Source organism: Rhinoderma darwinii, chromosome 12, assembly GCF_050947455.1.
Source record: "Rhinoderma darwinii isolate aRhiDar2 chromosome 12, aRhiDar2.hap1, whole genome shotgun sequence".
NCBI classification, from domain to species: domain Eukaryota; kingdom Metazoa; phylum Chordata; class Amphibia; order Anura; family Rhinodermatidae; genus Rhinoderma; species Rhinoderma darwinii.
Window position 1 is genome coordinate 71,532,532 of NC_134698.1, and position 12,123 is coordinate 71,544,654.

General features: G+C 40.3%; 1 protein-coding gene across 2 annotated transcripts in view; it reads left to right on the forward strand.

Annotated features, from left to right (window-relative positions):
* LOC142664489 (uncharacterized) overlaps positions 1-12,123 on the forward strand; it is an 82,701-nt gene that overhangs the window by 50,962 nt on the left and 19,616 nt on the right. For both annotated transcript variants that reach the window (XM_075843573.1, XM_075843574.1), the window contains exons 2-3: positions 579-923; positions 8,002-8,530. In XM_075843573.1, coding sequence (XP_075699688.1) covers positions 671-923; positions 8,002-8,530 — 782 coding nt within the window. In that variant the 5' untranslated portion in view covers positions 579-670. The remainder of the gene's footprint in view (positions 1-578; positions 924-8,001; positions 8,531-12,123) is intronic.

Below are 12,123 nucleotides of genomic sequence, written 5' to 3' on the forward strand. Positions count from 1 at the left end.
CGGGGAACACTGGGAAGCTGGAAGACACTTAGGCTACCATTTGCAAGACAGACTAAGGGAAACAACAACAACGCTCAGGCGAGGATAAGGATGACGACCCTCTTATAGTCCAGGAATTCAGGAGTTGATGATGATGATTTGCAGGTGTGCGCGCTGGCCCTTTAAGATCGGGCACGAGCGCACGCACCCTCTGGGAGACAGTAATACATACAGATTAAACAAACATATAGATAGATATAGTGTTATAAAAATACAAATACAGGCTTCTAAACTATAGTCATGTGATCTGTAATCATACTGCAGCTACCTATTCCTTGTAGTGTAGGACAAGGCGATTACAGTAACTCTGCTGTTACAAATGTATGACATCACTTCTATACAACACTTCACATATAGACATGTCTGCAAATGTCTAAAGAAATACAAAGTAAAGATATAACACATTAATGTCGGCATCTTAGGGAAGAACTAAGACTAAAATGGGAAGTTTAGTCTTTAGATTTTGTGCTTTGTGGTGAAAGTCATTGTGACAGGCTATTAATTTCCTAGGCGTGACTATATGACTTTTTGGATTCCAGTAATAAACAGATGCAGTGCAGACGCTGCTGGTGAGCAGACTGTGGTGTAGCACAAGGCAGAACAGCAGAGACAAAACTGCTGTACATTATAAATGCCACATCCAACGGTGCAGATGGGCAAGAAGAAAAACCCCATCAAGAAAGTACTGAACAAACTGAAGAACATCCATGTGCCTCACCCTGAGGATGGCCCCCTCCTGCCTAATAAAGGCCGGCCCAAAGAAAATGCATGCCTGAAAAAATTCAAAGAACGATTTAAATTTGAAGTCCCGATCATGAATTCTGTAAAACTCAAAACCAAAGTGAGTCTTGTCGGTGAATCTGGGGAGCTATGTAAATCTAAAGGTACGTCTCGTAGTTCTACTCTGTCATAGTCATAGAATATTAGGGGGGATTTACTAATGTGGCAGAATATTGTCGCCAATTGGGTTAAAGCCGTTGCTGAGACTTAAGGAAATAAAATAAGCTGCTGGGTATGTATAAAATATAAAGAAACAGTACTCACCTGTTAATTCCCCTGCCGCTCCAGCGCCGATTCTCCTGTGGTCCCCGCCGGTCTATGTTCACTTGTCCCGCAATGATGATGTGCTGTATATGATCACTGCAGCCAATCACCATCCTCCGCAGTGATGTGCCATACATGCTAGTATCACTGCTGAGGCCAGTGATTGGTCATTTGGATGTACGGCACGTCATCACTGCAGGAGAAGTAAACAAAGACCAGCGGGGACCACCGGAGCATCAGCGCTGGAGCGGCAGAGGTTTTAACGTATTCAGCAGTCTTTTTAGCTTCTTAGAGTCTTGCACAACCCTTTTAATTACTGTATAATTTATAGAGTTTGTCATTCAATTACTCGCCATTTTCAAGATCTCTACTGGCTGTAAGTGAATGAGAAGATAATAAGTTCTTGCTTATTGTTTATAGGAGGCTACAAACCCATACAGACCTAGTTTTGATCACACAAATGAGGGTTTATTAAAATTGTATCCAGTCTAAACAATCTAACAGGCTGGGCTCTTCACTGATACATTGTAGCAAACTACCGTTGTGCAGCTTCTGCTAATGTATTTAGGTAACGGAGCATTGCCTAGACTCAATACAATTTTATCCACTTCCCAGATATGTGTACAGGACTAGGTACACTACCGTTCAAAAGGGGGTCACTTAGAAATGTCCTTATTTTTTTAAGAAAAGAACAGTTTTTTTCAATGAAGATAACATTAAATGAATCAGAAATACACTCTATACATTGTTAATGTGCTAAATGACTATTCTAGCTGCAAACGTCTGGTTTTTAATACAATATCTACATAGGTGTATAGAGGCCCATTTCCAGCAGCCATCACTCCAGTGTTCTAATGGTACATTGTGTTTGCTAATTGTGTTAGAAGGCTAATGGATGATTAGAAAACACTTGAAAACCCTTGTGCAATTATGTTAGCACCGCTGTAAACAGTTTTGCTGTTTAGAGGAGCTATAAAACTGACCTTCCTTTGAGCTAGTTGAGAATCTGGAGCATTACATTTGTGGGTTCGAATAAACTCTCAAAATGGCTAGAAAAAGAGAGCGTTCATGTGAAACTCGACAGTCTATTCTTGTTCTTAGAAATGAAGGCTATTCCATGCGAGAAATTGAATAAGGCAGGCTATCACTCCATTTTGCAACGCCATGCCATACCCTGTGGACAGCGCTTGATCTGAGCCAATTTCATCCTACAACAGGACAATGACCCAAAGCACACCTCCAAATTATGCAAGAACTATTTAGGGAAGAAGCCGGCAGCTGGTATTCTATCTGTAATGGAGTGGCCAGCGCAGTCACCAGATCTCAACCCCATAGAGCTGTTGTGGGAGCAGCTTGACCGTATGGTACGTAAGAAGTGCCCATCAAGCCAATCCAACTTGTGGGAGGGGCTTCTGGAAGCATGGGGTGAAATTTTTCCCGATTACCTCAGCAAACTAACAGCTAGAATGCCAAAGGTCTGCAATGCTGGAATTGCTGCAAATGGAGCATTCCAAGACGAAAGCAAAGTTTGAAGGAGAAAATTATTATTTCAAATAAAAATCATTATTTCTAACCTTGTCAATGTCTTGACTATATTTTCTAGTCATTTTGCAACTCATTTGATAAATATAAGTGTGAGTTTTCATGGAAAACACAAAATTGTCTGGGTGACCCCAAACTTTTGAACGGTAGTGTATGTACTGCTGCTTTTGAATGTAAACAAGTGTTCCCATTCATTGACAGCAAGCAGAAACCTTGAAAATGGCGAGGTATTGAAACAAAAGTCTATTTGAACGTTTGAGAACTTTTCCTTTATACAATGATTGTGGCTAAGAGAAAGCACTATTTATAAGGTGTTTTTGGGGTTTTATAATGAAATGTTCCAAAACTTAGTATTCAACTTTGTGGAATGTCCGACCGACGCAGGTGCAGAGCTTGTTACAGTGTATTAAAGCTCCTTTGTAACAAACCATGCACCTGTTTCAGCCGGACATAATCAGGATGTTTTTTTTCCATTCTCTTAATGTAAACAATAACGTTTTCATTCATTGACAGCTCACAGAGATCTTGAAGATGGTGAGTAATTAACCGTAAGTCGTCATTGCCTCATGCGACATGATAAATTTAGCTCGCTAAGCATGTTCGACACATTTATTTTCCTTACACCACCACTTGGGTGCTGTACATTTACACTAATATTATGCACTAAAAATTGTGCACATCTTTAACCCCTTAATGACCAGGCCTTTTTGGGTGTTAATGAACAAGCAATATTATTTGTTTATTCACCGTCGCATTTCTAAGAGTCATAACTCTTTTATTTTTCCGTCGACGTAGCCTTATGAGGATTTGTTTTTTGCAGGATTTGTTTTTTGCAGTTGTAGTTTTCAATTACAGCATTTTTGGGTGCACGGAAGGGAATTGAAAAAAAACCTGCTTCTCCAGCTTTGTTTTTCGTGTTTTGGCTCCCATTTTTGCAGCCAAACACGGGAGTGGAGAAGTATCAGTCTTTCCCTATTTTTCTCTCTTTTACGTCCACTCCTGGCTTCGGCTAAATCTCCACCTTTTATCACCATGTTGCTTTTAGGTCCAAAATTCTGTGCAATTAATTTATCTTTATTGCGGTCAGAGCACTGTTTTTATGATACAGAACTCCAAATCCCCTGCATAGACATAAAGGCAAAAGATAACATTCTGACTACCTTCTTTCACCACTAGAGGGAGCTTAAGAGCTTACTGCATACTGCAATATTATTGAGTACAATGTATAAACCATATGCTGAAATCTCCCTCTAGTGGTGACTGCAGGTAGCTAACATGTTATCTTTTTAATCTATGTCTATGTCTTCTGTATCAGAAAAACGGAGCTCCGACCACAATGAAGATGGATTAAGAAATTTATCAGCACATAATTTGGAACCTTTTTAGATAAAAAACAAACAAAAACAATATAATGTTTAGGAGTGCACATTTACTTTAACCCCTTAGTGACCAGTCTATTTTAGGCCCTAATGACCAAGCTATTTTTTTTTTCTATAGTCGCATTCAAAAAGCTATAACTTTTTTATTTTTTGGTCGACATAGCTGTATGAGGACTTGTTTTTGAGGGATTAGTTGTACTTTTTAATGGCATAATTTTGGGCTACATATAGTTTTTTTATTAACTTTTATTAACTTTTTTTGGGGGGGAATAGAAAAAAAACACTGAAATTCCGCCATTGTTCTATGCGTTTTAAATTCACGCTGTTCACTGTTTGGCGTAAATAACACGTTACCTTTATTCTATGGGTCGGTATGATTACGACGATACCTCATATGTAGAGATTTTTTATGTTTTACGACTTTTGCACAATAAAAACTCTTTGGAACTAAAATTATTTGATGTAATTGTCGCTTTCCAGTTTTTTTATTTTTCCGTCAAGTGATATGAAGGCTTGTTTTTACAGGATGAGACTTAGTTTTGATTGGTACTGTTTTGGGGTACATGGGACTTATTCATTAACTTTTATTATGACTTTTTTGGTGGGCAATGGAAAATAAAGCAATTTCGCCATTGTTTTTTGTGTTTTTTTTTTACAGCATTCACCTTGCGGTTTAATTTACATGTTAACTTTATTGTTTGGGTCATTACGGTCACGGTGATACCATATATGTGTACTTTTATTTAATTTTTTACACTTTTACTAAATAAAACCACTTTTTATGGAAAACAATGTTTTGTTTTTATACTGTAATCTTTATTAATAATTTTTATTTAACATTAATTACTTATTTTTTTAGGCCCACTAGGGGACCTCACTGTGTGATCTTTTGATCACAGATATAATGCTCTGGTATACTTAGTATACCAGAGCATTATTGCCTGTCAGTGTAAAACTGACAGGCAATCTATTAGGCATACACTAATTTAGGCCCCCGGCTGCCATGTCACCCCATTAGAGGTCCGCGATTGCATTTGCGGGCCGCCGATGCGTGAGAGAGGGAGTTCCCTCCCTCTGTAAATGTTTTAAATGCTGCGGTCGCTATTGACCGCAGCATTTAACGGGTTAAACATCCGCAATCGAAGTAAACTTTGATCGCTACTGTTGGAGCAGGAGCCCGGCTGTCATCGAACAGCCGAACCCAGGCTCTAGCCTGCATGGGACACCCGTGCAGGACTTAGACTGGGCCGCCGTGAAAAGGCGGCGGCCTAGCCTAAGGTCCCTTAGTGACCGCTGTCAAAAGGCGTATTGGTGGTCACTAAGGGGTTAAGGTTGTAATATCAGTTTTGCGCAACACATTTGAAAGTTAAAATTAGAGCTGTCATGACACAAAAGTCAGTAGTCTGGACAGCCCCTTTCCATGTGCACTGTATGGACATATAGATATCATACAGGGGGCACCAACTTGACACCCCCTCTCTATAAGCCAGGGGTCAGAGCAACTAGATCTGTGGAACGCAACTTATTGCCAGGGTGGCTGTATGTAGAATGTGGGTGTCCAGAGAACACAACCCCTTTCAGTGTAGGGTCGCACTCCGCTACACAACCAGGGATTAAGAAAGCATGAGTCCTCACTCGATACTGTGTTATGATACTGCGATACTGACACAATTGATTATGTAGACTGTGTCTGTTCTCGGTTTTCATTTTGACTCAGAATTGCAGTGTCACGAGTAAGATTTTGCATGCTGAACACCTGTAACTAACTGTACTTAAAACTGAAAACCTCATACATTGGGGGTTGGATAGAAGACAGTAGGGGAACCAGGGCAAAACATCGGGGGACTTACAACCCAAGTAATACTTCTATAATATTATCCAACTATGACATACTAAATAATAGCACCTTACAAATAACTGTACAACTCAGACACAGTTTTCTTCCTTCTGGAGGAGAGCTATTTCGCATACATTTTCCCTGGGATCTTTGCCCTTAAAGGGGTTGTCCATCCCCAAAAAATGTTGTTTCAAAGCCTCTGCTACACCCAGTGTCTGTCTGGACTCTTACAGGTACTCCTGTGCTAAAGACTTTGCATAGACTTTATATAGACTGTTGCTTGACCAGCTGCCACTCCGCTACGGCAGAGCGGCCTAGTGGGTCCACATACCCCAGGATCATGACAGTTGGACATTGAGCGATCATATATTGATGGCCTATCCTGAGGATAGGCCATTCATTTTTTGGGACTGGACAACCCCTTTAAGACTCCCTACCATCTGGATCTCTGCAAGAAGTTCCTAGTCCCCGATGCAAAAACTGAAACCGAGCACCTCAACTTTATGTTTATAGTACTGGTATGCTCTTATGTGGCAGAGGAACCATTGAGACACTTTAAATTGGCTCTGTCACCAGATTATAAGTGCCCCTTCTCCTACATAATTTGATCGGCGCTGTAATGTAGATAACAACAGTGTTTTTTTTATTTTGAAAAACGATGATTTTTAGATTTATGCTAATTACTTTCTTAATAGACAACTGGGCGTGTTTTTACTTTTTACCAACTGGGCGTTGTACAGAGAAGTGTATGACGCTGACCTATCAGTGACCAATCAGCCTCATACACTTCTCAACTTTTTTCACTGCACAATCACACTGTGCACAATCACGCTGTGCAGTGAAATAAGCTGTATGACGCTGATTGGTCACTGATTGGTCAGCATCATACACTTCTCTGTACAACGCCCAGTTGGTAAAAAGTAAAAACACGCTCAGTTGTCTATTAAGAACTAATTAGCATAAATCTAAACTAGCTCATAACTTGCTCAAAAATGATCGTTTTTCCAAATAAAAACCACTGTTATCTACATTACTGCGCCGATCAGATTATGTAGGAAATAGGGCATTTATAATCTGGTGACAGAGTCTCTTTAAGCACCTGTCCCCGATTCTAGCCTCTGCAACTCATATATCACTGCACAAAGTGATATCACTGCACAATAATTTTGACATTTATGTCACAGAAACCTTATACTCGATAATGATATCTTACCACAGGAATAATGGACACAGTGATGTCACAGCAGAGTGATAATAAACACAGTGATGTCATAGCACAGGAATATTAAACACCGTGATGTCACAGCACAGGGATGATATACACAGTAATGTCACAATATAGAGAAATTATACAGTGATATCTCTGCAAAAGGATAATAAAGATAGTGATGACACAGCACAGGGATAATGATCAATAAGAAGTAGCAAAACAGGAATAATATTCATAATGATGTCACAATGCAGGAATGAAGTACATAGTGATGACGCAGTACAGTAATCATAGTCACTGTATCAATATATAGGGATAATGCCCAGAGGTGTGTCACACAAAAGGAATAACAAACACAGTGATGTTACAGTACATGGATAATAAACACTGTGAAGTCATGGGAAACAGTCATTGCACACAGCGATGTCACAGTCTGGGAATAATGTCTACAGTGATGTCACAGTACAGGGATAATAAACAGTGATATGACAGCAAATAGCTAAGGACCAGCTAAATGATGTCACTGTATGTGGTTATCGCTAAAGCATCATAATACAAATATGGTGCACACAGTGATGTCACAGTACAGCAATAATGAACACAGTGATGTCACATTACAAAAGCAATGAACACGTGATTTCACAGTATAGGGATAATAAGCACATATTCCCTTATGTACCAGAGTGGACTGGAACTCTGATTTCTATATTAGCAATAACCAGATAAGAGGCCTGTCACATACTTCATAGTCATTGGACTTCATATAATTAATTGCCAGGAAAATTATACTAATCCAGTGTCCAATAACTACATATCTGAAGTAACCACAAAAATTCTGTGCAGTTGATTTTTTTTTGTCATGGGGCTAGAGTCACTGCCAACCTACATGTCTATATGCCAAAATATACAATGCAGGGGTTAATTTGATTTTTGTTGGTTATATTTTCCAGAAGAACAGTTCAAAAGTCTGATGGACAAAAATGAATACTTCAAAGCTTGTTTATTCATCCAGGATTCAGAGCAAAATGGAAAATTGGATGGCAGCGAATTATATGAGGTTGTAGCCCAGGAGATGTGGAGATCTTTGAGCCTGGTCCTTGATGGGGATGAGAATCAGACTGTGTGTCTTCAGTCCATCTCTCAATGTATACAATGGGCCGAGCAGCAAAAATGCAAGAGTCCTGACTGGAGCCCACAAGAGTGGGTCAACGAGCTGGAGAGTCTTTTTGAAAATGATGTTAAGAAGCACAATCCAAAATTTGAACTCAAAAGAGGCCTAGACAAGTATCTGGTGGAACTTGAGAAGAACATTTCAGAGATTATCACGAGACTGGAACAATTTCCAGAGGCCCTGACGGCCACCTACCTAAAGTGCCTACATGTCGATTTACTCAACCAACTCACGTCTTTGGTGGATAATAAACTGAAATATGAAGATCATGTGCTGCTGTTTAAATGGGCTCATAATGAACATAGAAGGTGGGGTATATTATGGTAATACATATATGGCCATGTTAAAGAGTACCTTTAGGTTAGGTTCCCATAGTGCAGATTTGCTGCAGATTTTGCATGCGTTTTTTTTGTGTGCAAAAACAAGGATTGCAATCTAAACAGAAGAAATATATAAAGAAAGGAAATCTGCAGCAATTTTGCACTGTGGGTACCCAACCTTAAAGGGTTTTTCAACGACTAACAATTAGACGTGCTGTAAAAGTGTTATGGGTGGAGGGGTCATACCTGTTAATTTAATGGAAACTGGCCCTGTAGTCACTGGTATGACTATGTTGACAAAGGCAGAGAGGGAAAAATGAAAATTGGCTGTGTTGGTAAAGGGTTAATGCTGTTGGTTTAAGTAGGGCCTTACTTGCATTCCTGATTGATGTACCCGTGCTGCTTTCGGTCTCCTCCTTACCACACCAGAAAATACCACTATGAAGCTACAGGTGAAGCTTGTATGTAAGGGACCCTTTAGGATACGGTTCCACATAGCGGCGTCTGCTGTCTTGCGTTGGCCAATGGCCTCACAATTTTGCCGTACCCTTACACTGGCCAACTATTGTCACAGTTCACTTTTATCTAAGCAATCGTAACAATAATTGGCCACTGTGAATGAAGGAGAAAAACAATGTTAAATGATAAAACTATCATTTGTCCTTGATCTTGATTGATCGGGCTGCCACAAAGTTCATCCTTATCTGTGGCAAGATCAGTAAATGTAAATGCCAGTCGTACCATTTACACAAGGCATTGATACCTAGCACGTGCTCTCGCCAGCGCCGTCACTCGGCAACAATGATGCTCCTCGCCCTGCAGTGAGGATTTTCCTCCCTGGCCACTGTGTGGTTCGTACTGATAGAAAAGGTCATCAGATCCTCAGCCAGAATTTTTCAAACCACCGATCATTCGTTTCCCTTCATGTTCAAAGAAAGGCACAAAAGTAAGACTGGTCAGACTGGGAGCGGAGATCTGACTACTATCACTCTGTTACGATTAGCAGCAGGACTGCTACTAATCAATGATTATGTTATCTCTGTGTTTGGGCATTGCTAGGCAATACATGTGGTCTGAATATGGATTTGGTCATCATTTAGCTTTGCCTGGTTGATTAGGGCATAGTACCTTTAATGGGCTATATATACTTTAGGCCTGGATTACTCAGGTGCTGGTAATACTGTTTCTGGCATGTGCTAACTCTGTTCAAATTCTAGTTGGTGACTGTGTTCTTGTCTAGGTGTTTGTTTGTAGTGTTGGACCTATTGGTCCTCTTAGAGATCTAGTTCTTTGTATTGTGGGCTTAAATGTATCCTGAGATCAGCAGTTCCACTGTTTGTTTGACTTTCCTGTGCGTTTGGTATGCTGCCAAGCTTACCCTGCTGTGGGATAGTATTCAGATAGGATCAGTGAGTTCTGTAAATTCTTGTCCACTGTCTATACGTCTGCGTATATTGCTTTATGCTTCGTCATTGTCGGCAGCACATCTCTCTGTGTAATCATGGAGATGTGCTGATGACATGATGAAAATATATGGGGACGAGCGATCGGAGTAATGAGCGCTCTTTCCTATACATAAGCGATCATTGCTCCATGTGAAAGGAGCAACTGAGCGCCGATCAATGAGCTGTCTGGTTGTTTAGTGCTTGTTTACACGGTTCACTTCGGGCCGTGTAATAGGACCTTTACATGACGCAAAGAAGGCACAATCAATTATTACAGGATTTCAATCCAATTAAAGAAAAATCCAATTCACTACAATAGAAGAATAGAACAAAAAGGGCAACTCCTGATAGTTCCTACAAATGTCCTCCTGATAGTTCCTACAAATGTCCTCCTCATAGTTCCTACAAATGTTCTCCTGCGATTTCCTATGAATGTTCTCCAGATATTTCCTACAAATGTCCTCCTGATGTTTTTTACAAATGTTATCCTGCTATTTCTTACAAATGCCCTCCTGATCGTACCTACAAATGTCCTCCTGATAGTTCCTACAAATGTTCACCTGATATTTCCTATGAATGTTCTCCTGGTATTTCCTACATATTTCCTCCTGATAGTTCTTACAAATGTCCTCCTGATAGTTCTTACAAATGTCCTCCTGATAGTTCCTACAAATGTCCTCCTGATAGTACCTACAAATGTCCTCGTAATAGCACCTACAAATGTCCTCCTGATAGTACCTACAAATGTTCACCTGAGATTTCCTATGAATGATCTTCTGATATTTCCTACAAATGTCCTCCTGATAGTTCCTACAAATGTCCTCCTGATAGTTCCTACAAATGTCCTCCTGATAGTTCTTAAAAATGTCCTCCTGATAGTTCTTAAAAATGTCCTCCTGATAGTTCCTACAAATGTCCTCCTGAGATTTCCTGAGTGTTCTCCTGCTATTTCTTACAAATGTCCTCCTAATAGTACCTACAAATGTCCTCCTAATAGTACCTACAAATGTTCACCTGAGATTTCCTATGAATGTTCTCCTGATATTTCCTACAAATGTCTTCCTGATAGTTCCTACAAATGTCCTCCCGATAGTTCCTACAAATGCCCTCCTGATAGTTCCTACAAATGTCCTCCTGATAGTTCCTTCAAATGCCCTCCTGATAGTTCCTACAAATGTCCTCCTGATAGTTCTTACAAATGTCCTCCCGATAGTTCCTACAAATGTCCTCCCGATAGTTCCTACAAATGTCCTCCTGATAGTTCCTACAAATGCCCTCCTGATAGTTCCTACAAATGCCCTCCTGATAGTTCCTACAAATGTCCTCCTGATAGTTCTTACAAATGTCCTCCTGATAGTTCCTACAAATGTCCTCCCGATAGTTCCTACAAATGTCCTCCTGATAGTTCCTACAAATGCCCTCCTGATAGTTCCTACAAATGCCCTCCTGATAGTTCCTACAAATGTCCTCCTGATAGTTCTTACAAATGTCCTCCTGATAGTTCCTACAAATGTCCTCCTGATAGTTCCTTCAAATGTCCTCCTGCTATTTCCTATGAATGTTCTCCTGATATTTTCTATGAATGTCCTTCTGATACACCTGTAGCCATCTTTATTTTGACTTTTAAAGGGATTTGCCCATCTTAGACATTTATGGCATATCCACAGGACCCGCACCTATCTGTAGAACAGGGCCCCCCTAAACCCCGTTTTACATTTCTCGACTCACGCTGCTTCCTCGTTGAGCAATGCTGTTTCCATAACACCCATAGACGTGAATGGCAGTTACGGAAACAGCATATCTCGCAGCTACGCTGCCTCTGTAAATGCCATTCACTTCTATGGGAGTTACGGAAACAGCGTATCTCAACGAGCTACGTTGTTTTCATAACTCTTGACCATCTAATCAGGAAGTGCCCAGGAGGCAGCGCGAGCCGAGAAAGGTAGAACAGGGTTTAGGGGGCCCCATTCTACAGATAGGTGCAGGTCCCAGATGTGGGACCGCATGTATCGGACATTTATGGCATATCCTAGGATATGCCATAAATGTCCAAGATGGGAAAACCCCTTAAATACACTTTAAATACACACTGGCAAGAAAAATTTAAGTTGACTTTTCCAATGACTTTTCAATGGC